The sequence below is a fragment of the Lithohypha guttulata genome (assembly GCF_036872675.1).
Source record: "Lithohypha guttulata strain CCFEE 5908 chromosome Unknown scaffold_10, whole genome shotgun sequence".
Classification (NCBI taxonomy): Eukaryota; Fungi; Ascomycota; class Eurotiomycetes; order Chaetothyriales; family Trichomeriaceae; genus Lithohypha; species Lithohypha guttulata.
The window spans coordinates 337156-363653 of record NW_027042759.1 but is presented as its reverse complement, the minus strand read 5'-3'; the positions used below and the strand labels follow the sequence as shown (position 1 = coordinate 363653).

At 48.7% G+C, this 26498-nt stretch overlaps 7 protein-coding genes across 7 annotated transcripts; 2 read left to right on the top strand and 5 right to left on the bottom strand.

The window, feature by feature from the left end:
- Positions 1-505: 505 nt before the first annotated feature.
- Positions 506-3470, bottom strand: srs2 (ATP-dependent DNA helicase srs2; the record flags this gene model as incomplete). Its single annotated transcript, XM_064902911.1, has 2 exons — positions 506-3309; positions 3383-3470. 2 exons carry the CDS (start codon positions 3468-3470, stop codon positions 506-508), a joined length of 2892 nt encoding a protein of 963 aa, XP_064750800.1.
- A 1501-nt stretch (positions 3471-4971) lies between these two features.
- Positions 4972-6464, bottom strand: PTP1 (tyrosine protein phosphatase 1; the record flags this gene model as incomplete). Its single annotated transcript, XM_064902910.1, has 2 exons — positions 4972-6335; positions 6389-6464. 2 exons carry the CDS (start codon positions 6462-6464, stop codon positions 4972-4974), a joined length of 1440 nt encoding a protein of 479 aa, XP_064750799.1.
- A 993-nt stretch (positions 6465-7457) lies between these two features.
- On the top strand, positions 7458-7755 carry LTR64_008598 (uncharacterized protein; the record flags this gene model as incomplete). Its single annotated transcript, XM_064902909.1, has 2 exons — positions 7458-7481; positions 7528-7755. The coding sequence occupies 2 exons, from the start codon at positions 7458-7460 to the stop codon at positions 7753-7755; spliced, it is 252 nt and encodes an 83-aa protein (XP_064750798.1).
- Positions 7756-13180: 5425 nt separating this feature from the next.
- LTR64_008597 (uncharacterized protein) lies at positions 13181-14535 on the top strand (the record flags this gene model as incomplete). The annotated part of the gene is made up of 2 exons (XM_064902908.1): positions 13181-13957; positions 14017-14535. The coding sequence occupies 2 exons, from the start codon at positions 13181-13183 to the stop codon at positions 14533-14535; spliced, it is 1296 nt and encodes a 431-aa protein (XP_064750797.1).
- Positions 14536-19876: 5341 nt separating this feature from the next.
- LTR64_008596 (uncharacterized protein) lies at positions 19877-22643 on the bottom strand (the record flags this gene model as incomplete). The annotated part of the gene is made up of 3 exons (XM_064902907.1): positions 19877-22466; positions 22513-22541; positions 22605-22643. 3 exons carry the CDS (start codon positions 22641-22643, stop codon positions 19877-19879), a joined length of 2658 nt encoding a protein of 885 aa, XP_064750796.1.
- A 1112-nt stretch (positions 22644-23755) lies between these two features.
- CDC43 (geranylgeranyl transferase type-1 subunit beta) lies at positions 23756-24930 on the bottom strand (the record flags this gene model as incomplete). The annotated part of the gene is given in 3 exon segments (XM_064902906.1): positions 23756-23784; positions 23800-23908; positions 23956-24930. The coding sequence occupies 3 exon segments, from the start codon at positions 24928-24930 to the stop codon at positions 23756-23758; spliced, it is 1113 nt and encodes a 370-aa protein (XP_064750795.1).
- Positions 24931-25264: 334 nt separating this feature from the next.
- HCR1 (Translation initiation factor 3 subunit J component) lies at positions 25265-26248 on the bottom strand (the record flags this gene model as incomplete). Its single annotated transcript, XM_064902905.1, has 3 exons — positions 25265-25969; positions 26016-26128; positions 26227-26248. The coding sequence occupies 3 exons, from the start codon at positions 26246-26248 to the stop codon at positions 25265-25267; spliced, it is 840 nt and encodes a 279-aa protein (XP_064750794.1).
- Between the last annotated feature and the right edge of the window lie 250 nt (positions 26249-26498).

The window sequence follows — 26498 nt, the reverse complement described above, 5'->3', positions numbered from 1 at the left end:
GCAAGACCTTTCACTAGATATAGACGATAGAGTCTGCGAGGTCTGCGTCGAGTTAGCTTGAAGCAGAAGCACGACCCATAACAGCCCATGCACACCAACCGGTACCCAGATTGAAGCAAACACCCTAGCATTTGTTGCACAGGCATAACACTGGTGACTACGGAGGTCAACCCGTATCTGCCGTGCTTCAGAAAGACTCGCCTCAAGTTCGACTCAATTTCCGTTCGGTCTACGTACTCTCGCTGCGGCAGTGCTCAAGTACACAGTTCGGCGAACTATTGGCCGCGTGCACGACCCGGTCACAACAATATCCTTCCGTGCAGTACTTTGTTCTCATTATAACGGTTCATAATTCGTAAGTTGTATATAGTTATACTTAGAAGCGCTCGCAGGGTATCTTCCAATTTCATAAAACCCAATTTCAAACTCCCTCTCGTGTAAGGCGACCCGAAATCCGGACTAGAAGCTTGAAGTTCTTCGCAATGACACTCACCTTATACACTACTTACTTATTTTTCCTATCCGCCCAACCAGTCATCGACCTACGCATACCGAGCGTCTTCTTCGAGACATTATTAACACCCGGGATCGTGCTCACCTGATGAAGTGGTGCCGGTCTGTCCAGAGTATTCAGCATGCCACTCCTATAGCTCGTGAATGTAGTGTTAGACCGCGCTTTAAAGCCAGACATGGTAGTGTTATATTTTGACTCTTCCGCAGGCTCGGCAGGAAGATTCTCATCAAACGTCTCTTTTACTGGCGAACTCGAGAAACAAGAATATGCTCGTTTGTTGGGTTTCTGATCAATGTTCGAGGTATCGGCCAACACGGGTCGAGACCGTTTGAGAGCAGTCACGGGGTTTGTGAGGTGTTCGTTGGTGATGCGATGCGTAGACAGCTCTTTCGGAATGCTAGGCAGAGTCGCTTTGGTGGTAGATGGAACCGAAGCGCTCGAAGCTCTAGCGAGTTGAGGAAGGCCATCGTTATTGTTCTTGGTGTCTTTGAATGTGCCTGTGCTGAAGAAAGACGCAATGCTGCCTTGGCTGGAGGAGGACTTCGTGAGCTTTGGCTTTTCCTTCCTTGTTACTACTTCTGGTTGAGCAGGAGTCATCCCCATTTGCTCGTTTGCTGTGGTAAAGCCCGTGTATGTGCTGAAATTTGAGCTTTGCTGAGAGTTGATCTTCGATCTCATGGCTTCAGCGAAAGTTTGTCCGTGCTGAGAATACAGCGATGACAGCCCATTGCCGCCAGTGTGGAAAATCACTTTGCGACTCCCATCTTCTGACCAGATATCATCGTATTGGCTTTCATGATCCTGCAGCGAGGTGACAGCCTTAGCCAGTGCTTCTTGCGATGGTGCACGACGTCCAAGGACGGTAGCGATATCTTGAATTACCTGATCACTGAATTGTGGACCGACCTTGTCTAAGGAGCGAGTGATTTCATAAGATAAGAATTGTGTCAATATCGACTCAGCATCCCGCGATTGATTGACTGGGAACGTCATGTAAAGCAACGCCTTCGCTCTGGTCATGGCCACGTATAGTAGCCGTCTTTCTTCGTTGATATCTTCGGCGCGAGAATGAGGTATTGATCCTTCATAGACTCCTGGCACAAAGACTACTGGCCACTCCAGCCCTTTTGCTGAATGTATTGTCGAGATCGTCACTCTCGATTTGACCTCGTTCTCGTCAGACTCTACTTCTGTAGATAGTGCCACGTTTGCGAGAAACCTGGTCAAGACCTCTTGGGCGCCTTGTGCTTGGGCTTGCTTGACTCCATCGACTTCAGGTAATTGATCCTCAGCAGTGAGAGATTCCAGGGTGACGTCTTTGGCCTGGGCTGACAACTCTTTGACGTTCTCCCATCTCTCTTCCCAGTCTTCTCGATACTGGCTCTTTAGATAGTCACGGAGGCCCAGCTCGCTTGCCACAAACTCAATGAGTTGACCAGGAGCCTGCACGGGCTCGAACTTCTGCAATTTCTCCTGGCCTCTTCTGATCAGAGTGATAAGCTCGTTAAGGCCTTGCTCAGCAGGCTTGGACAGCCTCTTGTCGAGCGTATGCTCGCCACGAAGCACCCTTTGTAGTAGAGTCCACAATGATAACTTTGCATTTTCGGCAGCCCTAGTGAGCTCAGCCACAGTGTTGACGCCCACCTTTCGAGCTGGAGTGTTGATGATGGAGAGTAGGGCTGCGTTATTGTCCGGATGATTGATAGTTCTTAGGTAGTCTAACAACAGACGAACTTCAGCTCGATCGAAAAAACGTTTGCCTCCTACCATTCTGTAAGGTATGCCAGCATTACCAAGAGCCTTTTCGATCAGCAAGGACAAAAAGGTTGATCTGAGCAGGATTGCAATGTCCGTATATTGTAGCAAACCAACAGTCATCCTAGTCATCCTCTTGATCTCACTGACGATCCAAGCCGCTTGTTCATGGGGGTTTGTGAGATATCGCAGTACTGGTGGTGTGCCGTAGCAGTGGGTGGACTTCAGCTTTTTCGCTGGTCTCTCATTGTCCTGCTCAATTACGTTTTGTGCAAGACTGAGGATTGCGGAAGACGACCTGTAGTTCTCTTCGAGATTGATCACCACAGTTTCAGGGTAATAATCTTTCATTCGTTTCAGGTTTTCGACCTCAGCCGAACGAAAGCCATAAATACTCTGATCAGGGTCTCCAACAATGGTTATCCTCCTCTTTGCGGATGCAAGTAATTTCATCAGCTCATATTGCACATTGTTCGTGTCTTGGAATTCGTCAATTAACAGTGCCTCGATATTTGACACACATTCAGGGTGTTTTTGTAGCAGCTCAACGCATCTAAGCAACAAATCGTCGTAATCGAGCAAGTTTGAAATAGCCAGAGCAGTCTCATATTCTTGGAAGATTGTCACAAACTCTTGGGCTTCTGTGCTCTTCTTCGGCGTCTTAAGAATATCCTCTATCCTTTCGCCCTTTGCCTTCCGATGTGAGATCTTGTTACGAGCTACCTTGGGGTCCATGCCAAACCTGATCTTCTTTTGCAGTGCTTTGAGTATGCCTAGACTGTCGTTTGAGTCTGCAATGCCAAAGTTCTTGGGGATACCGATAAGATGGCCATATGTGACAAGATACCGGCGGCATATTGAATGGAATGTCCCCAAAATCAATCTCTTCTCAAGATCGTTGCCGACAAGTCCTCGAAGTCTCTCCCTCATCTCTCGACTTGCCTTGATGGTGAAAGTGCAGCAGATGATATTCTGAGGCTGGAAGCCATTGCTAACCAGGTATGCGACGCGCGAAGTCAAGGTTTTGGTTTTACCAGAGCCTATGAATCGTTAGCAATATCGCACGACACAATCTTGCTGAAACCATCTCAAGGGGCCTTTGTATGGACTGACCAGGTGGTGCGAGACATTGTAGCACCGATGCTTGGGTGGTGACTGCTGCTCGTTGTGCTGCATTGAGGCCTTTCAAGATCGCCTCCATGATGGTCTGATCATGCAAAAACGAGTGCAATCATTATATCAGCAATAGCAAGGCGAATTTAAGTGGCCAACTGATTGCTTGCGACATGTTCAAGCTCGCGTTCTTGGACTTCATTAAAGAAGCGATCTCAGCACGAATTCCTGCAGCTGAATATCACCAGACGCGTCTACGAGGTGGGCTGGGACGCGAGTTTCTACGCGATCACGTGTTGATGATGCCCGCGAACGAGGTTGATGTGCCCCGAATTGAGCCTCAGGAGCCCCTGTTTGAGCAATAACATCTCTGCAGCAAAACCTGTGATGTCGACACGACATTACAAGAGACATTATGCTCAGGTTTCATTATGCTGACTTTACCTACTGAATCTTTGTTGCACCAGGAAAGTCCAAGAGGTTGCGACTGGAAGAAGACGCCTTTGAATCATTTGAGCGAATGTTACTCTTCAAAGGGGACCCAGTGTTCATCTGCAGACACCTTGGCTAAGATGAATAGACTGTCATTCCTGCATTGGGAAGAATAACTTTCCTGGTATACACAGCATGGCAGCAACGTAATCAGAAGAGTGCTTGAGCTTACCGGAGTATAAAAATGTAGTACTATCAAATTGTTCATCGAGTATCGACCCTGTTTTGAGCACAGTGTCCGGTACCCCTTTATTCTCATTGTTCCAGGTTTGTGCATGCGATGCCGTTCCAAGTTGCGGGCAGCATGTTTCGACTTGGTGGTAGCATTGCAGCTTACCGTCTGTCCTATGGAGAGAAACTGGAGCCCAGGCAAACATCACTGGCACCAAGCGCTGCTCGCTGTCGACTGTGGTTCCGGGCGTCAAACTTGATCCCTTGCACCAGACGGTGAGCTCAAGTACACGCTACCACACCCAGCAAGGTGACATATAGAACTCGACTCTTTTGCAGGATCCAACACCTAGTTAGTGGTCGGAGAGGGATGTTCGTCTGTGAGAACTATCACCAAATTTTTTGAAAGAACTCAGAGCTCTATGCTTAACCAGGTCTTGAGGGAACGGCTGCAATCGATCCTAAGCTATCAATATAACCTCCTCCACGACCGGAAGATGGATGCGTCTCCAGTCGTAGTTGGCAGGACCTGAAAGGACAGCGGAGGAGAGAACTCCCAGATCGAGACGTGAGCTTCATACTGCACTGGTTGTCTCAAGCACCAGTCACTGCTGCTATATGTTGATCTTGATCGCGTGACTATACGACATCTCATCGATCGAGAGCGTTATCCCGGACGCCGAGTACGCTGTTCGATGCATACAAAAGTTCATATCGTACCCATGACTTCGTAAGCAACACGAATGGCGCATACCAGTAGAACTGCTTCGTTCGCATGTTGCATATCCTATTCGCCTAATGGCTTCGAACGCTGTACTCGGGTTCTCACCTGGGGTTCCGACTCTTATCCAACTAAGTTACGTTGACGTGAAGATCATCCATCATTCGTCAAACGAGGTGCTTCGTATTGTGTCAGTGGTGCAATGTCAAAATTCCTGGCTGAGCCCACGTCGCAGAATATCAGGAGAAACTGCTGCATAAGGATCGTCGTCGGTGCCGATAATTTCTGTTTCTGCATCGCTACCGCTGTCCACCGTTGCTTCGTCCGGAATACGGGGTTGTTTGGCACGGTGAGCTTGCGACTCCGAGCTTTCAGTCTCTTTCACAACCGCACCCTCAGGCGTAGACCTGTACTTCTCCAGCGTCGCTTCACGAACTACGTCATACAGAAATGAGTATTGAACTTCTCGAATGACCATCATCATGCGCTGTTCACGCAATGTATTGACGGTTTCGAATATCAGATCGTAATCATCCTTGTCGAAGCCGTCTTCTTGCGTGGGTGTATTAAGTTTTGGAGGGCCTGGCCCGGTCAAGGTCTCTTGTTTCGTGGCTCCGACGCCCGAATCTTTCGGAGGACGATCTCCTGAATGAACATTATCAAGCAAGCAGCCATCTTCAACTTCACGCACCAAGAAATCAAGTGCGATCCAAGTACCGGTTCTGCCAACTCCAGCACTACAGTGAACAATGCGCGCACTACCACCCGCCTCGTCGTAAGTGCGCCTAGACAGTTCTACTAGTGCTCTTCTATCCTCAACATCCGGTTTGCCAAAATCTGGCCATCGTCCGAAGAGGTAATGTATGATTGTTTTCGGCTCGTCATTTATCAACAATCGAAGCTTCCGTACTTCGCATCGTACGCTGCTATCAAACTCCTTGGATAGGAGAGTGATTGTGTCTGACGAGCCAAGCTCGGGTTCGGTGGAATCGGTTGTCGTCGAATCGATTTGGCTATTAGCTTCCTCACAATCAGTACCAGGAATGTAGTCACTATCTAGAAAGGGGTCTTCACCATTTAGTCTGCCAGACGATTCACCACCTACTGGCTTTTCCTCGTGTAGCAGGCTCATCGTGGGATCATCAAGGTCAGAGGGGTAATATTGTCCGCACTTCTCCTTGCTATCTTCGACTATTTGCGTAAGCATGATGATGACGCCCGTATCCCCAGAGACCTCCTGATGGACCATATGCCAAAAGTGTGATTTCTGACCCTGCTTGGGTCCTTGAGTTGCAATATACTTAGCTTCGTATGCTGGAGGCCGACCTGTTATGTTTGGCGAATCCAAAACATGGCGTTTCAGCACAATGGGAGAAGCATTGACATAGTCCGAACCACATATCGGCGTTTTGAGCTTGATCCTAGAAGCGTCCCATGGTTGCACGTTACCGTATCTATTTCTGCTGACTACAACATCGGACCTATCGACCTTGTATGGTGAAGTGTTCGGATTCTCCATGGCGTGAAACAGTCGAAACCTCTGTTTCCATTCAAGCTCTTGGAACGACGCTGAAATCTCTTTGAACGTGTCAGCTAGATCCATCCAATTGAGCTGGACTTACCGCTTCTTGACTTCTCGAGATAGGCTGGCATCTTCATTGTCGTCCCATCTGATTTCCCATTTGAAGCACGTGCCATATTGCTGGGACCCCTATGAATTGTGGGGCCAGCTAGATAGCGTGCAATTCCATCTGCCGAACGTTGTCGCTTCATAGAGCCGGTGTGCCACGGCGTACTGAAAGTTAGCGACGATGACACGATCTCTGCAATGTGCTCAACGTCGACATCAGTCCGTGACTGGGCTTGTGGCTCTCTGACTGCAGTAATAGCAGGAGTCTTGTCGATCACAGAAGTCGGAGGAAGTGGACTGGGTGATCTACCTCGCTTGGTAGAAGTACGTATATGCAGACGCTGCAGGAGTGATCGGTGTTTCCTGGTTGTAAGTTCCTCAGAAGAGGCATCAGCCCTTTCTGTGGCGGCGCCGGAGTGTTTGTCGATAAAAAGACGAGAGACGGTCGTGATGAGCGATATGACCGGTCAAGTACTTGATCGAATTGTTGTTATCAAAGTTTAAATTGGAGTGCTTAGGAAGCGCTGTTTGTGACACACGTGGGTTGAGCCTGATACGTATGCGAAAATCAGGTATAGTCTGAAATTTGGAAGAGAATCAGAAAGTCTCGACTCTGTTGTTCGACGTGTGCTCGAGAGGGGACAAATGTCTCAAAGCAGGCCCAACCCTGACTCAGGAATGGCTCGTTCCTGATCTTCAGAAGGCTGTAGAAAGACACATCCAAGATTTAACTCCGTAGAGCCACGATCAGCAACAAGAGTGAATCAAGCAATTCTTATTGTCCACTGTGCAGATTGAACATGCTCGAGCTCAATTGGGACATTTGTGCAATTGTACTTTACCACAGAAATTCAGAGGACTACTGTGTAGAGACTTGCGACTTCCGCCTGACGGCAAAACGCGCCAATGCACGTATACTGATTGGTGAAACTTCGAGTTCGTGGCAAATGAAGTCAGCCACCTCCCGCAGTATCTTCTAGTCACGCTGTTGCGGCTCTTGCATACAGTGTAGCCTCTCATGTAATACTGTCTTTTCTGTTGCAGGATATGAGGAAAGCGAGATGAGTTGGTTCTGGTTAGTTGAGGTGTGTGCGATATTCAATATCTTGAGCCATTACTGATGCGAAACAGCGCAAATTGGTCGAAACTCTCCTACGAAGCCCTACTTTCCATCGCAGCGTTCAGAAGATTCATAAACAGGTTCATCAGCTACAACATGGCAAGCCGCCAGAATACCATGGCGGTACGAATCTAGAAGACCCTGCAGCTGGTAGTGGAGTGAAGAATTTTGTGAAGTTGTTTTGGGAAGAACTGAAGTCTGGACACAAACCCGAGCGACCTCCCAATAAGAAGCAGTAGGAATGGTGCCTTTCTTCGAAATGCTGCTCAATGTAGCATCTGGAATTTTCATACCGAGATATATCGACTGACCATCGGATCTCCGCCAATTCGAGTTTCGCAAAGTGCCCCTGCTTCGGGCAAGGACGCCACGAGATTGTTTACTGCTACACATTGCAAACAGCATTGTCCACAATCGAGCTCAAGCACACAAAGCAACGGCACGTCAAGGGCATCACTGTGTGACTGAGTAATGCTTCCACATGCTCAGGCGATGATTCCTGCTGTGCTGTTCTAACCTTCGGAACAGGAACGAATTAGCTTCATATTTCCAATAAGAAAATTTGCACTGGCTGTATCCGAAGACCATCAGCAGAGGATTGCGTTAGTGAAGATGTTGAATGGATTGGTGATCCCAGGTGGTTGCTATCCGCTACGAGTTTCTATCGTGCCAATTCGCAGCTCGAGAAACTCGTGGTGCAGCACGTCTGATGATTTGCATGACCCTGACTTCGACAGCGTGGTCAGTCTTTGCTTGCTAGCATGGTTTGACGACGTACGGTAGCTATTGCTGCAACAACCAAAGAGGTTGAATTGTCAGCTCGTTCAGGGATGATCCTGCGCGTTAACCTGGTACAACCACTAAAACATTGGGAAGACAACATGGTTGCCAAAGTCTGCATCACAAATGGTCTAGAACCGATGTTTTAGGGATTGGCCATGAATGTATTCAGCCATGCTCCCTAGCTCGAAATAGTGTTCCGACATTCTTACGATTATCGCAGAAGAACGAAAGCAACCGGAATGGACAGATCAAAGTAAATATGTGTTCTTGCAATCACACCCGCAGGCCCATAAACAGAGCAAGCTGGGTTAGGCACTCCACGTGAGGACGCAATACCATGTTGGTGGCACAGCGATGTGGTGTCCGCTGTCAGAAGGTGTAACAGAAATTGTGCCAAGCTGGTGAGCGCGACAATTGCACCAAGATATATCTCGTGTCTGCAGTTGTGTTGTGCGACACGAACTATTTAGCGATCCGGTTGTTGAAGCACCGACCAATGAACACAACACCAACGATTGTTTGCCGAAATAGGCTCATCAGACTGAGTAACGGGCCTCACTTGGTGTGATCACAGCACAGTTTCCATGAGCTTACCTCCGACAGGACAACTTGACAGAAATCCGAAGGTGGTACCCCATTGAGACGAAGTAAAAACTACCAGGTTGCAATTCGTTAGACTTGTCTGGGTAGCCACGATCATGGTAGGCTCGGTTCTCTTTCTGCTTCGTCACAAATGCACGAAAACGAGGGTACTAGACAGCAAACCACCGTTCTGCACACTGCTACTCAAAAAGTAGCGCCTGGTCGGTGTTATGGAAATAGGAAATCGGTTCATAAGCTACTTTGTTCTTGCAAACTGGTTCTCTACATAGTTTCGTTCGTACTTGGTAAAGGCTGAGGAGGGTGTAACTTCCTCAACGTCTTTCCATCATTCATGACTATCCAGCACATAACTATCGAGCCAGTTTGTTCAGATATACCCGCTGTGTGCTCGCTAAAGTGCTCGAAGGACATGAGAGCATGTTCTGTGGCCTCAGTAAGGTGACACTGCATATACTGGGGTTTCGACGAATGTTGATAGTGTCCTTGGTCGCAAACACCAATCACTCGAGCATCATCTCCAAATCTAGTCAGACCAGAGCATGAAGACCTTCGCACACGTGTCACAAGAAGGCTGCAATCAGTAACGTGAGCGGACGAGTTTCGAGTGGTGGCAAACAACAATTGCATGAAGGGAGGCAGCAACGGCTAGGCTTATATGCATTCCATCGCCGATGCTTCCTCTTTCAAATCCAGCCGATTATTGCTTGACCTTTGAATAACGTCAGGATTGGTGACGGTGAACTTGCAACAATCATCTGGACGACGCCGAATGTTTCGCATCAACCACGAAAGAGAATGAGTACTGCGCTCTCGTCAGAAATGCACGAATCGCAATTGCATGTACTGCCAGAGCCTGAAATTGTAGGTAATCAAGGAATTGGTTGATCAAAAACAAAAAAAAACCAGCTTGCTGATAGGCTTGTTCGGATCGAGGATGTTAATAAGCCACTACTAACGGTTAATTTCCTCCACTCAATCACGCAGCAGAATGGCACCAGTCAAAGCAGCAACCTCGTATCGCCACGTGGTCCGCGCACGCCATAGACCTCATCACTTGCTAGCAACTTGAATGCTTATACATGTAAACAATAAACATGAAGCAAGTGGACGTCGAAATCAGCCCGATGTGCATGTCGTTGGGAATGCCGTGATGATCGACCCACACATGTGATTTAGCACATTCCTTAATCTGTGAAGAAAAAACCCGAGCTGGCACATCTGGGTATCTTTTATCGCCCGTTACGTGATGCCGAATTTGCTCCATTTGTGCTCGTAGTGCGGGATGACCTCTAATGTAACTTTCGAATTGTGTCATTCACGAGCAATCAAACGATTTCGAAGCTTCGAGTTATGGGCAAGCGGGCAAGCAAGCAAGCAAGCAAGCTCGAGTGAACCCCGGACACTAATCGCGAGGCATGTCAGGAAACCGGCGAGCCGATAGTGGGTCAAGTATGTCAGCTCGATTATGCAACGATCACAAGCGAATGTTTGCATCTGGAAAAGCAGCCGCGAGTTTGAGAACGATCATGTGGCTGCACAAGTGTCATATACTAGCGCGGCAGCAGAGCAACGCAGCTGGAAAAGCTCTCTGCTTCATTGGCGGACAAACAGCCTGGCACTTAGCTGATGGGACAGGGGTCTATTTACTTTGAGGACTTACAGAATGTAAGTGCATATGACGCAGTCGATGACAACTCCATCTTCTCAGGCACACGAGCCACAAAGCTCAATCATTGGACCATAGCTAACCGAGCCCCGCTTTTGGAGTAGCCTCGATCGCTGACAACAAGTGGCTCCTCTTGTCCACGTGTGGATAAGATCTGCTTGTTTGCACGAGCTTTACCACATGGCGTTAATGCAAAATGTCTGCACACCAGGAGGACCCTGGAAATTTGCCAACCCCGATAGTGGCCGTTTCAAAAGTCCATGGTTCGGTGCCACGGCACAACACAATGTACTCGAAGCCAGAGTGCGAACTACCCGCGAATATGGCACGAAGAGTGTTACCCAGTGATATTGCTTGAGTATCAGTTTGCTGAACTTGCACCTGGAAATGTTGTTTATACAACTTCATCTACGCCCTTACCGGTCTTGGGGTAGGTGCTGTCTGCAACTTCTTCATCAGGACATTCGAGGCATTTTAGTGTAGTTCGATTTCCGCACAACAGGACCAAGTAATCGATCGATAGTCTACTAGTGTCTGTCCTCTACAGGACGAATCGTGGTGGTTGTCGTTGTTGACAGGCCGGACGAGGTGAGTTGAGCCAGAGGTCTGTATGACAAGACTTCAAGAAAGACTCACATATTCTGACTCACTTCTTTGTTACTGCAGGAACACCATGGTCTCAAGTAGAGAAAATGCAGCGCTTCAGTGACAAGACTTGATTTCCTGGAAGGACTAAATAAAGTGTAGTGGATTTTACTTCTAAGTGTCATGCCACCACTCTGTGGAAGGAAAGGCAGTTGAGCAGCCAATAACACACGACCTCGACGGACGGGTGTCCGACTATTCTATTTCGACGGGCGCCTTGCCCTGGCAATCCCAGTCTTCATCTCAATAACCATCGTGGCGAGATCTCATCGAACCGTCAAAAGCAACAGGGGTCAGGCGACAGACTTTGCAAGCACACTTATCAACGAATCATTTCTACGTTCGATCGCTTTTCATGCGTGTAACTGTGCTGTCCCTCGGCAATCATCGTATTGCGTTAGAACAGATCTCAAGCCCATTTGAGGTTTGGTCATCAGTCTGGCTATTCGTGAGAATCCTTGTTCATTCATGTCAAAAGCGTCGCACAGAATACAATAATGTTCTTTCAGGTGAAGATGCCCTTGTGCTTTAGACGTTTGTCCAGTCCAGTACGAATATCTGGCGGGGTGCGGTTCAGGCCCTACCGCAAGTGCTTTAGCTTCACAATGGCCCCAATCCAGCTTGGTCTAAATCCTAGACCAAGTCTGTTGGAGGCTGCTGTAGCAGCACTTCTCGCAACACTATCCGCCAAATAGCCTTTTGCAACATCATGCTTAGCGTGTCCTTATTCACGCTCTCGACTTTTCTAAGAGGCACGGATCATCGACCACCGTGGCGCCGCACAAAGCCGACTTTTTGTGTATCATGATTGCAAGCTATATCCGGAACATTGTGCCGTAGATAAAGTCCATGTCATGAGCGTTCAACACGCAACTCATTGTGAGCAGAGCGGATAGTCGTCGGTGCAAGTGATGGCCAAAGTCGACTATGTTTACTTATGGTCAAGTGTGAAACTCATGGTCGCATGCAATTTTTCAACGTTCGCAACGACGCCACCTGGATGAGCTACTGTCGCACTCTGACGCCCACTCAGCTCTTCGGAGGAAACCCCTAGCAGAATTGGCCCACCACTGAGCTTAGTGTGCGATCTCTCGATCGGTCTCCGCTGTGTCTTGCAATCTGTACCCAGGACTCGAAGCATCCGTATCCTGGTGGAGGACCCTCGTGCTTTGATTCTTTGACAGTCTGTGCTGTGCTGTTGAAGCAAGCCGCCTATGCATCATTTTCCGTCCATTCCCTCGCCTATACTTCTCCCACCTCCCACCTTCTCTGCTTCCTTGACGCTTCCACCGTCTGCAGTTTCCTTTCTTTCTCGTGCTACAATCACCTTCCGACTTTCCAATACTTTTCCGCGCCACCCTTGCCAACCACAAAACCTGGTCCTCATACCAGAAAACTGAGCCATCATACTCCCGTACATCGGCTTGCTATTTGCATATTCTGAAAAGTTGCCTTGTTCTCACGCATCGAACACGCTGCAGCTAGACTTACCACGATCGGATTCGGGGAACCCGCGCCGGACATTCGAGGAGGACTGTACGTCTTGGGCACGGAAGGAGGGCCTGGCATACTTGACAAATTGCACGTTTACAAGTGGCCCGACGGTTGAGCATCTCGACGATAGACAATCCCTCTCGATTATACTGCCGATCCGGACCCAGTTTTGGTTGCACGTGGTGTGTTCGACTAGGTTTCACGTTATCGGAAGCGTACAGATAACACGAACCGCTTGCTTTAGCAACTGCATGGTTGTTGTTGTTTCGTGAAGAGGGAAAGAAAGAGTCTAAGACACCGTCCTTGGTCGGGCGGCATGGCGTCGCTTGACAGCGCAGGACGGCAAAGGTAATGGTTCGATATAGTTTAGCTGGGCAAGCATGCTAACAAACGTCAGGGACGCTTTGCCGTCCATAATCAGCCTGGATTTCGAGAGATATCGTTTACAAAAACCCGAATCAAATCGGTACTCGATGCCGAATCTTGACTCGATTGCGAGAAGTACAATGAGTAGTCCACCAACCACGTATTCTGGACCACCACCACCATATTCATCTGCTATCTCTATAAATGGCTCGACACAAGGTATACCAGGCTACATGTCACCGCCAGATGCTGTCTCGAAACGATCGACGCGGGACGAAAAGGAATCGCCTTCTGGTATGCCGTCATTACCTTCAATATTGGAAGCATTGAAAAGCGCAGACATGGCCCCACCAGCTCAGCCTTTCTCATCAGTGAACCAGCACTCTGCGTCTGTTGTTCCTCCTCAATCTTTCACAGATGCACCACAGGGTCCTGGCAACCCATTTTCACAACCTACAATACCGGCTTCTGCCTTGAAGTCTTCCTTCCCACTAACAGCGGACCCGTCCCAAATAAAAGCTGTTCCACCACCACCAGCACCGCCTGATGTTCGGCATCCACCATCACTTAACCCCCTCAGCTCTCCACAACTCAATGAGTCACATCAGAAACTCTCAGGCCTTGCATCGGCAGCCGTTGCCCCCCAATCCGATTCTGCTCCTCCACGAGCATCCTTCTCAGCAGATTCGACTAGGCCAGGATATCCTTTTCCTGATTACTATGGTCCTCAAGGCCCGACCACGCCCCGCATCTCAAGTAATTTCCAATTCGAACATCACAACAAATTCGACGATTCACGCAATCCGTTTGTGAAGCCAGTGTCTTACAACGAGACTATAAAAAGACACCTGGACATTTGGGATGCGGAACTGGCGCTGAACGAGGTACGTCACGTTTACGTCCAGGCTGAGGTTTGAGTTATGGTTGGCTAACGATGATTTAGATTCGTGACTCATCTGCACAAACCCTCGAATTCGCAAATGTTTGGAGCCAACGGTACCATCAGGCCAATAGAACAAGCTACGTAAATGATGGTATTCCTGGAACATCCGAAGTCGACGAAATGATGAGATCTGCCCAGCACATAATGGACAACCTTTCACGTTTGCGTGATGCAGCTGTCATGCAGGAAAACGCAGTGAATGAACAAAGGGCCCGTGCTGCTAGAGGACAGCATCCCGACGAAGAATACCACCATCTGTCCGAGGATTTCAAGACCAATGGCTTTGCTGGAGGAGACGCAAAAAAGCGCCGGGGCAAAGCAGCACCGCCCGGAAGATGTCATAGCTGCAACCGAGCCGAAACACCAGAATGGCGACGTGGGCCTGACGGAGCTCGTACCTTGTGCAACGCCTGTGGTCTTCACTATGCAAAATTAACAAGGAAGATGGGAGCAAACAAAGCTGCAGTTCTTACAGGTTCGAATTTGAGGCCTAAAAGTTTGAACGATACACGGCCTTGAGCACGTATGGGTATCTGACGAAGAACCTCCCGGTCGATGTCAAGATTCCACAGCTTTTTTCTTCGGGTACACACACAAAATTTCACGACAACATTTATGACTGTTTTAACGGCGTTTACTAAGATATTCGAGCTTCACCGCCGGGCAATCGGCTACTCTTGCAATTGTACAGAATTTCTACATCAGCAAAAAGGTTTACCCTAAAATCTGGCTGGGTAAAGGGGGGCGTACATGTGCAGTTATTTTGCCTTATCAGAGGCCTTCTGCAAAGCATAGCGACGATTGTTGTTGTTGGATCTGGGTTACGAATGATACCCCATTCCGCCTTATTAGAGGCGATGAAGCGATTTTATGTTTTAGGTGTCAGTCCTTTCCTACTGGAGTACTATTCATGGTGAAAGGAATGCATACGAATTTGAAGAAGGTTGTGAGGCAGTTGTTCTACGAGTTCGGTGCGAGCAAGAGCAGGCATGGCTTGACCTTCAGGCTTGACAAGCGTTGGTCTATTACTGGTCCAGTTTATGGCCTGTGTGCTAGGCAATTTACTCTTGCATCTACTTCGTTTTCAGTATCTGTTCCCACATGTGATTTCAAAACCGGCCTTTGGTATATGGGCTGTTATCCATGCATGGAGCCAAACCCAGATACAATGCACCTAGTTAGCCTCTTACAATTGTTGTCAAGAGATCCCCTTGGTGAGCTATTTAGATCTCACGATTAGATCCCATCTATTTTCGCAAAGGCTGGCGTCATGGTAATAGCGTCGGTACCATCTCTCCCTGACATTCCGTGAGTCTCGCTCACACAAGACTCCTGTCCTTTAATGCTCGCGACGTAGACGAGATGAATAGATGCCTTTCTGATTAACAAACTCGATGCACCAGGAGTGTCATCCTCGCTTGAGGCGAGCGCTAAGGAGCGCCTACTCAAAGAGGCAATTTGACTGGCTTAGGCGGCTTTGTAACATCGCTTGTGCATCACTTCGATGCCGACTCCATGCAGATCTCTCGAGGTACTGCCGCCTGATCGTTGAGCCAGTTGCTCTCCCGTAACAAGGATTCGAGAGCCTCGGTGCCATTCAACATAATAAGATTACATTCTTAATGCTCACACACCGGTGTGAGAGGTATCAGATACAGTGGCATTGTTAGCGTCAGCCTCCATACGCCCGATGCACAGTCGAGGTGCCTGGCCAGCAGGATCTGTGGCAAAAGCCGTTACAGCAGCCTACAATGGTTGAATCTCGGATTGTCCATGGTGCAAGTCTCGGCTGCAGATCATTGGGCACAAACCACTCCACATGACTTCTGGCTTGCGATTGATCTGCACGCTAAAAAGAGTGTTGGCATCGATCAGGCCACTTCCATCACACCACCTCGACTGAGACAAAGGAAATGCTGTTCGCAACAGAAGCCGTCTTGTATTCTTGGTGAGGAAGCTTGAAAAGCCACTGCCGGCCTGCGACGCCGATATCGATGGACGACGTCCTTTCTCAGATTTGATGCGGACTACTGCGTTAGTCAATGGATCGACAGCTACTTCTCGGGTAAAAAGTCTTGTATCTCAGGCTGTTTTCACCGACCAAAAGTGGTCAAATTCTGCTTAACGGTATGGAGGTACTCGAGTGGGACTCGTACGTTCGTCTTCAGACAATTGTCACCAAGGCTATCCCTTATTACACCTTACAAAGCCGCTACTATATACATCGCCATAAGCATATATTCCTGCATCACCAAACAATCGAGAGGAGCTTATGCTTGCTATTCTATTGCGTCAACACTAAATACAAGGCATACGAATCATAGAACCTTTAAGCAATGCTTACCATGGTGGGGGAAAGCTCATTCTGTTGCCTAGAAACTTTTCGCTCGAGGAGCAGTGGCTGAAACAATTGCACTTCTACACAGTCATCACCGCGCCAGTTGTGTGATCTCAACAACACATCATGGCTAGGATGTTGTGATCGCGCCTTCACAAAGTTTCGATGAGATGGCAGCTCATCACATTATGTGCTGTGCTTCGAAGCTTTCGACGCGAACAATACGACAATAAAGTTGGCCCCGAAGTCATGTATGCCCAAAACCTTAACAGCATTAGGCGTTACAGGCCATCGTACTTGTACCTGACCTAAGACAGGTCTGACACTCCTCAAAAATCCCGGTTCGTCGATCTACAGCCATACAGTAGTCGACAGATAATCCGACCTTCTGCTTTCACCCACAACGGAGAAATAAACGGTATTCTCCATCCATCTCGACCTCCAAAACAAGCGTTATTAGCTTCATTAGCTACAGGGAAGTTCCTTAGCTCAGCTCCACTACTAACTCAAGGAAGCTTTTTCCCTTGAGATTCTAATTCGCCGAACGAAGGGTACAATATAGACTCTCTTTGTGCACGGCGGGTAATTGTCGATTCAGACCTACAGTATGGACATCATTCCGTGAACACCGATGATGACCTTGATGGCGCACATAGTTCTATTCTTTACTTTTTTTTTTTTGCTTTTCAACGACTGCTAGCTAAACGCTGTACGAATGAGCCGCTGCTTCAGCAGCTATGTACAGTGTGGGCGAATGTTGTAGTTTGTTGTGTTGTTGCTTGTCGCTGGTCGATCTAGGACGTCGTGGTAACTCGCGAAGTTGGGTGGTCCCACTCTGTGATGGAGATGGGCATCGTGACGATGTGGGAGGAAATCAGGAGTGCTAACCTGGACATTTGTAGAAACTTCGTCATGGTGGGTGTGGCAGAACTGCGTACCGTTTCGAGGTGAACGGAGCACGTCGAAGAACATCTACGTAGTATGAATCTATTACGATGACGTGAAAGGATGCCGGCGGACTCTTGCAAGGTGTGAATGTCTTGCCGTGTGATTGCCTTGACAGACTCGATTGGTGATAGAGCTGGAGTTATGCCGAGTAAGAGCTCAACGAGGCTACAGCGAACATGTTCTGTGCGGGTTACATGTATAGGTTTCGATGAAGCGATAGATGTGTACATCGATACAGGATGTTAAAGTGTGGGAGCTTGGATTATACTATATTACGTACTTGAAGATACTAACTCGCATCCTCTACAACTTATGATGAATGACTACACTGATTTTGCACAGCGTACTTGCACGATTGACGCCATTCACCTATGTGTGTGATAAAACATCGATGATAATTTTCAAAGCCTGTGGTAGTAGCACATTGCGGTCTTGATACTGTGCCATGTAGGATGTTTGAGACGAGGCGGTACAGAGACCCTATTGCTTTCTTCCATGAACCTCATCCATACTGCATGATACCTCAGCGTCCGACAAAGTAGAACTCCAGCCTCGATGACCAGCGAGCATACAAGCATCTACAATGACTCCATCAACTCATAATCCATGACCATATGGTACCATAGCCTGTTCATCAGTGTACCTGATATGCGAAGTCCTGCTCCTATTCCTCCGAGGCTGAATCGCATAATCAAGACGTCGTCGGGCTGAATGCCGAGAGACACTCCTTGGTCTAATAGCATGCTCCTTACCAGCATAGTCATCGTATCGTCTGCTGCTTCGAGCACTGTGTCTATGTTCATGCTGACTGTCTCGTTTCGTTCGAGCTCGGGACTTTGTCTCGCTGTCACGACGATCGTGGTAGCGCTCCTGAGCTTTTCCAGTGATTCCTAGAGCACCAAATAGACCAACGGCAACGAGTAGGTACGCCATGATGTGGTGGGCACTTGACTGATATTTGGGTGTAGTGGTGTTTCGTGGCATTTTTGTGATGCAACGAGCAGCAGTATAATTGATACTCGGGCTCGGAGAAGGCTGACTCTGAATGACTGACGGACCTCAACTTCCGCCGTTCAACTCGCACCTTCTGTGAGTGGTAGTGCCTTGAGAGTCAGCAGAAAATATATAGCAACTGACATCTAAGACTTGAAGGAGAAGCTCAGCCTGAACAGCGAAGACGACCAGATAAATACTCCCATCGTGCTGAATCCCATAAAGTCCCATGCTGTGTGCTACTACCAACGCAAGGCAACGCCGCTAACCGCGATAGTGTCGTACTTCAGATGCATGGCTTGCAGTTCTCAGCGGGGTAGTCCCTCGAGGCGAATCAAAGACAGCCTGTTACACTCTATAACATCGCAGATGAGTAATGAAATAGCGACGATGAAGTGTTTCATTCGGTGATCTGGCAGGAGTTCGGATATGTTTGCTCGAAGTCAGCCCAAGGCGTACAATGTGACGTTATGCCTTCTGCAAGGCGCGACTGCTTTTGTCGAGAGTGTCCTAGGTTGACACAAGCAAGCCAAACTGTGCATTTAACGAAACACTTGTGTTAGGCCGAAGGCGTTGAATCTTCAGGGCCAGGTTATAAGTTGAGGCTGTGCCACACTCGGTTGCTAAGCGTGATAACGTTATGACTGCCACGTTCTGTATAGTAGTACCACGAATACTCGGTGTGCGGCACGTAAAGAGGTAAGGGCTGGTAAGTGAACTTGCGGATAAGGAACAGCAAAGGCCCAACACGTCTATTTGGCAGTTAGCTAGGCTACTTCGTTTTTCTTTCTTATCCATAATTGGTGGGTTCGAAGAAAGAGAGCTGTCAGCCATAGTACTCTACTCATAGGTCAAGAACTTGAAAGAGAGAGCACGTATCCACCCCAAGATTATGCTGGGACCGAGTTGACAGCATAAATGTTTGCTTGAACACTTGTGCAGGTGCTTCGACAACACAGCACGATGGCGTGGTAGGCGCGATGCACGTCTTTTGCATCCCCCCAAGACCTCCTTTCGCACCATAGACTACCATCAAGTGCTGTCTCTTTCGAGTAATACTGTCTTCAAATGCTATTCATAAATGTACATGTATCTGTGTCAAAGGAACTCTGATCACGACGCTTGCTAAAACATCACAAGTTTTATACATGATTGAAGCCCTTAGCGTTCATCTGAGGTCATTAGCCGCCTCATTAAATCGACCTCATGTCGCTGAATTGTAAAGGCCAATGCCTGAAGTACCGTGGCAGTCACAATGGTGACAGTGGGTTGTATTGAAAATGTAGGTAGGTAGGCTCAGAAACACCCGAATCGCTCCTTTCTACCTTTCGCTCTAGTGGTCACTTGGTGAAGTACAGCCCTGGATCGGCTTCGTGAGCTCGTTGTGTTTGCGGTCTGAGGTCGTTCAGGACTCGTGGAGTCCGAAGCAGAAAAACATTGCAATGAAGATTTCTGCCTCTTAGAATCAGAATGCGCTTTCGGGCCACGAATTGTCGGTCCTACCACAGGCTGCTCTGCACATGTTCCGGACACGTCGTGGTTCTGCTGTACGGGAATTTCGACCAAGTGACCGGCGGCTAGTCATTGACCTTGTTTGATGCTGAGAGGATCGAGGTTAGAATTAGCGTTGACACCGTTGCTGATCGTAGGGGGGTTGTTTGGTGGCAGGCTATCGCTAGACTCCTCTTTGTGGACCATGTCTGGTTCGGAAGAGCTTGGGGGATCTTTGCCGTCTTCTTCGTTGGTGACTAGATCTATGGCAGGATCGTCGAGGAATATTATGCTGGCTACCCTTTCTCCTCTTCCCAGGTCGATAGACGAAAATTCGTCAACTTCCTCCACGGCCTCTTCATCGTCCTCCAGCGGTTCTTCCTCTTCTTCCTCAGCAATCACCATGCTCTTTCTCTGTGTTGCTCGTGGTCTTTGAGGCCGTACATCAAGTAGGCCCGTGTTCGTGTGGCTCGGGCTTGCTTCCCTGCCTCTAGCGAATATAGCTGGACTGCCGGGGCCACTAGGTCCAAAGCCTGTACCGTTAGTGTTGAGTGATGCTTGATGCAGCGCAGGTCCTTTGAAAGGGCTCCTCTTTCTTCGCGCAAACAAGACGCTGCTGCCTATGTGGTCGATCCCGTTATCTTCAGCACTACTGGAACGGCTACGCATACCTGAACCACCAAATACAGAACCGCCAGGTGCTGCGGGCAGGGATTTTAACGACTGATGTGGACTTCGACCGACCGAGCGAGATGCAGGTGAATGTATGGTACTTGTATCGTGGCTGTCGCTTGAGACTGATGAAGCTTTCGAGTGAGTGTAACGTATACTGCGAACAGAACTGACCGAGCTTGAGGTTGACTTACGGCCTCGCAAGCCCTGTGACGACCGCCTATAGCTTGATCGAGGAGTGATGGGGGAAGGTGAGAGAGAAGTTCGATGTCGCGTTCGTTGCATGTCAAGTCGCCCAGGAGCAAGTGGTCGGCCGTTAGAGCCGGCGGAATAATTCGAGGCAGACGGTGTTAGAGTTGCACCATACGAATGGCGCGTCCCAGCGCTCGTACCTGACACTTCTCTAGAATGTCCTTGTAGGGAATTGATATTCGAGACATTTGTACCATTTTTGGGGGTTGGTTGAGATGTAGCAGGCGAGGCACTGTTGGATTTTTTAGGTCTCATAGGCGAAGCTGCTCGGCGTGTATTCTCCACGATCCAGTTCTTCAATGCCGCAAAGAACTTCCTATTCTGGTTCTGTCCTCCCATCCTGCTGAGTTTGTGCCTGCGAATGCCGTTCGGTGGCCCTAGTAAGTCTGGATTCGTGGTCATAATTTGTAAATTACTGCTTCGTCTTCTTTGTCGTTCTTTGGGTGGAATAGGTGGTCGACTTCCACTGTTCGACTCGCGAGAATCCTTCTCGATAGGTGGCGGAGGAGTTTTTGTGCCAGGACTTTCGATTGCTGACCCTTCTGGTAACCTGGGCAGGTCACCGATCGTAATTTGTGGTGTACTTCTTCGGTTTGTCCTTCCACGACTCGCACTTCTTGGTCTAGGAGGATCCAATCGTGTATTCTCCTCAGCAACGTCTTCGAGTGTTGGGGCTATCCTTTCGAATCTGCTAGACGCCCCACTAAGGCGTCGAAGAAGCTTTAGCTCCAGCTCTTTTTCACGTCTCTTCTTCTCCCTTCTTGCCTCCTTGCGACCTTCCTTTTCGATAAGAAGAGCCCACCAGCCAGCAAGCGCATCGCACCTCTGACTGAGAACGTTTTCGATGACCTTGTCAATATCTACACCTGCTGCTTTCATGCGTTCAAGGGTTGCTTTTTCCAAGGTTGTTGTAAAGGGAGCTGGCTGGGTCAGTTTAAGTACTGCTTGTTGAGCTGGAGCATGTTCTGCTAAGAAAGGGTCGTTGAGAGCTTCAGCCAGTATCGGTCTATACAGAGGTCGTTTGCTGAGCAATTTCGAGACCAATGCTTTGGCCTGCTCAGGAAAGCCAGCTGGATAATTGGGTTCCTCCTTCAAGATCTTCATCTTGGTAGCCTGGTCGTCGTCCTCGTCGAAGGGTAGTTGGCCTGTCAACAAAGCATATAGGACAATCCCTAACGACCAAACGTCTACCTTCTCTCCAGCATATTTCTCTCCCTTTAGCATTTCTGGCGCAGCATAACAGACTGTGCCGCAAAATGTCGACAAATAATTTGATTTTCCTTCATATTCTCTTGTGAAACCAAAATCAACCAGCTTGACATTCTCGTTCTTATCCAGCAACACGTTTTCCAGCTTCAGATCTCGATGCACGCACGACTTGCTGTGAATGTAGCTGACCGCACCTACAAGCTGAGTGAATATTTTTTGCACCTTTTCAACGGGTAGTCCCTGTGGTCCGCAAGTGACCAGGTGATGATACAGCTCATCACCTGGACAGAATTCTAATGCCAGCCATACCTGTTTTTCAGTGACTACGACCTCGTAGAGGCGTGCGATATGTGGGTGGATGAATTGACGGTGGTGGTGAATTTCTCGAGCAAGGTTCGGATCGTCTTTGGAGGAGGCTTTGAGCACGACTTTGGTGCCGTTCGTCAAGGTATGTCGGGCAAGATAGACTTTGCCAAAGGAGCCCTTGCCAATGATACGGCCAAGGGTGTAGTTGCCAACATGTCGCAATTCGGGCGCACAAAATTCTCTGAAATGATTAGTATGGACGACCGACTGAGTAGGTGCGGACGTACTCAAGGAGTTCTGAATAAGAATTGGCAAGCTACGAAAAGACGATATGTCAGTAGTGCAACAGTGACAGCCTGATATGGAGGTATCGACCAACTTTGTTCTTATGTTGCTGAAGCTCTGCTTTGGTTTTCATGCTCCGCGGTAGATCTGCTTATATGCGTGTTACCGCTCCTGCTCCTGCTCGTGCTCGCGCCTAGCGCCAAACCGAGTCAAGTTCGTGCTTGCGCTTCTTCGCTTTTCGTCCGGATAGTTCGAAGTATGACGACGATGTATAGTATTAGCGGAAAAGTGCGACATATGTGCCAGGTGTGTCTAAATCGTGATTTACAGACGTAACGCTCGACCTGATTTGTATGTGCAGATTTCTGACGATGTTGAAAGTACGGGCCGTGCACGAACTTGAGCCAAACGGGAAGTCTTAACGACTAGAAGTAATTTAGCCTACTCGATGGTGGATTGACCACGCTATGACGATCCTTGCAGGGTAACTCAACGGCGAAGCTTGGGACTGAGACCTGATAGAAAAGGGGCCACCTTCATTCGTCTGGACTGGTTGCTCTTGTCTTTCACGTAAAAAAGAATATCATTGTCAAAAAGACTACACAGTAACTGACGTAGGAAGGCGCACTGGTCGGAATACAGTGCACAGGAAAAGGATGTCACTTCCTTGTATGATGTACTCAAACGATACCTCGTGACCTTGACCCTCTGTCCCTGCACTACGGAACGCTGCAAAAAACCAGAGCACATTATCCATTTTCTTCACAGGCCCGAGTCTGGCGTGCCTGCTCAGCTGCAAAAGCCTGCTGCCAGGACTGCCGTGAAGGCCCATCAGTGACCACGCTAAGCCGAGTACTACTTCGTTACCAAAATCAAATTGGCTCAATTTTGGTGTATCCGTCCCTGCCCTTACTGAGGCAACCAGTCACCGTCGTCAAGAACTTCACTGGTCGCTCCATATGTCGTACGGTGTCGTCAAGGAGACTCTTCTAGAGGAGGGATGAAACAACACCGGAGGCAGGCACCTCGAGGCACTGTTGACATCCCTTGCACAAGTGTTGTTTACGCGGCTTTCGGAACAGACTCATGGTCGTGTTCCCTTCTGCCGCCAGACCACGTTTTGAATATTTGCTGCCGCACTCTTGCTAATGCACAGTGCAGGATCTACACTCTTAACACCAGCCTCGCCATACAGCGACAAAGTCGCCAAGCCAAGGTAAGAGTGCATCACATCTAGTGTCTCGTTCAGTACCCCGACAGTCTAATGCTATGGCCTGGGCTCGACTTACCTGGAGGACTTTCTGGACCTTTGGCAAAGCCACCAATAATATGTTGAACTTTGTCTAGCAGGTAACGGCGTACAGCTTGGAGATCTGCTAGATGCAGTGAGCCAAGGATCTGGTTCTGTATAAGTACTGTTCCTTTTAAGGCTAGAAAGGACTTACCGCAAGTGCCCCTGAGTTCCAGAAGCAATAGCAGGTATCAGCTATCTTGTTGTCCCTGCCATTAAAACCGACAGTAAGCAATGGTGGGGTATAGTACATAGGAGAATCAGCGAAGCTGTTTACCGTCGACGATCCATCGTTGTTAGCTGGCTCCTCATCGTCGCTGTCAGCCTCGTCAGACTCAGGTCTTTCCTCATACAACACGGTTGTCTGCCTTTCTAGTAACCACCGCATGCATGACTCTTGATTGTCCAGAGTCTCTCTTGCCCTTCGACTACTTGTTCCATCGAGTCTCGTGAGCAATTGTAGTGTTGCTATGGCACAGTAGCTGAGGCCTGAATGTGGTTCTCGCAGGGGCGATTCAGCAAACCCACCGGCGTAGGTCTGACAACTCAGTATGTAGTCAATCAATCTGTTCTCGTCAAACGGAGATTGGTAAGGCTCTGTGGCTGGGTCCTGAAGGATGTATGCTATTCCAGCGGCACAACAGCAATACCTCAGATCTCTTCCGCCTTCAATCTCATCATCTGGACCAAGAATCTCGCCAAAGCTCCCGTCTGGTCTCTGTAATCGTGGCAGCCACGAAAGCAACTCCTTTCTCCGTACTCGTGATAGGTCGTCATTGAGAGTAAGCAAAGCAGCTAGAGCAAAGAAGGTGTTTGGTAAATTGCCAGGGTCCCACTGCTTGTTGTGGCTACTTCTTCGGTCTCTGAGATCTGTGCCAGTGAAACCCCGGAAACCCTGACCGTCTGGGACTTGACAACTGTAGATCCAGTCTATCCAGTCCTTTCTTTCCTGGACCGCGATAACCGGTTTTTCGAGTTGAGGGTTGTCAAAAACGTCCAAGAGGTCGAGTGCTGCCACGATGAAAAATCCAAGGAACATTCGGCTAGCATCGCTGGATTGGTATGCATCAGGCAGGATATTAGCACACATGCGCCAGTAGCGAACATGTTTCTGTCTGTTGAGGGTCATTCCAGGCACGATCTAGTGCCAGAGTCGAACAGGGCGAAGGTGAATAAAAAACGGCCGAAGCCTACGGGTGAACTTGCATGGCACTGTACCGCTGCTGCGAATAGCACAAATGTGCAATAGTGAGCATAGGCCTGCAAGTTATATCAAAATATTGTTCAATGAGCAGTAGCGAGTACGCTGTGCTACGAAGTAGAGTAGGTTCTTGTGCCTGCCATGATTCTGACAGAACCACAACCCTTCAGACAAACGTAAATCTATGCTAATCATTTAGGCATCAAAATCATCAATCGTGCACGAAAAAAGGTCGAAAGACAGGACTGCAGCCCCCACACGCTCACATAAAATCGTCATCCGCCAACCCATCCTCATAAGCAGTCGTATCCGTCGCACCTCCTCGGCTCACACCAGCAAGTTTCGTCTTCGTCTGCTGAGCCTTGGTCTTCTTTCCAGTCTTGTCTGCCATTTTCTCCTTCGCCATCTTCTCGTTGCTGAGTGCAGTCAGCGTGCTAGCTGCCTTCTTAATCTCTGCACTAGGCATGTCCTGACATATCTGTTTGACGAAATTCTGCATCCATATCGAGTAGTGTGGCTTGTTGGAAGAGTTACGCAGCAACGGAACCAGTACTTCGGAGAGCGCTTCGAACTGGGTCTTGGTCGCAGGCTTGAAAAGAGGTATACTGGAAAGATCGATGGCCTCGCCTGGTTTGTCCTGGCTTTCGACGACTATCGCCTTTGCGCCCTTCTTGCTCTGTCCCAAGCCAGCAGCCAGTAAATCTTCAGCGTGTTTCATGTCGGCTTCCTTTTCGGTTGCGCGTAACCTCTCTCGTCGTGTGGCTTCGTCTTCTTCTTCCGATTCTTCGTCGTCCATCTCTGCCATTTTCTTTCGTCTGTTGGCTTCTCTGTGTTCCTCTACTCTTTGTGCCTTGGATTTCTTGTTCTTTGCTGCTTCCTCGTCGGCCTTGGCCTTTGCAGCCGCGGCAGCAGATGCTTTCTTTCGTTCTTCTTCTGAGTCCTCGGCCTCATCCCAATTGTCGGCGACCTAGATAGTGAGCTTCGATCGGGGGACTTTGCCAGGACGAACTTACGTCGTCAGAGTCTTCTTCATCGTCGAATTTCTTTCGAATAGGTACATTTACGGTCTTCAGGTCGACAGACTCCTCGCCCGATGAAGTCTCTTCTTCTGACTCCGAGTCGTCCTCTGATAAACAGTCAGCAATCTCTTTCTAATTTCATAGTCCGCCCAATTCCTCAAATTGTGCGAATGGTGTCAAGTCTTCTGTGCAAGAGTTGACTCACCCCACTTCTTAGGTGGCGCCATGGTGTTTGCAAGATCCTTTGCTGAAGTGTGGTTGGTCGCACCAAAGAGGTTTCGATCTGGTAGGAATTTGGGCTACAGTATCGCAAATTCAGCCTGTACTGTGCTGTAGGACCAGAATGTGTGGACTTTGAGGAAGAGACTAAGAATCGCGCAGTGAAGAAAAGAGGATTTGAAGACGTCCAAACAAATGCCTGTGCGGGAAGACGTCAATTGGCGTCTTTTTCCGCGTTGGTGCATGCCCGAAAATGGC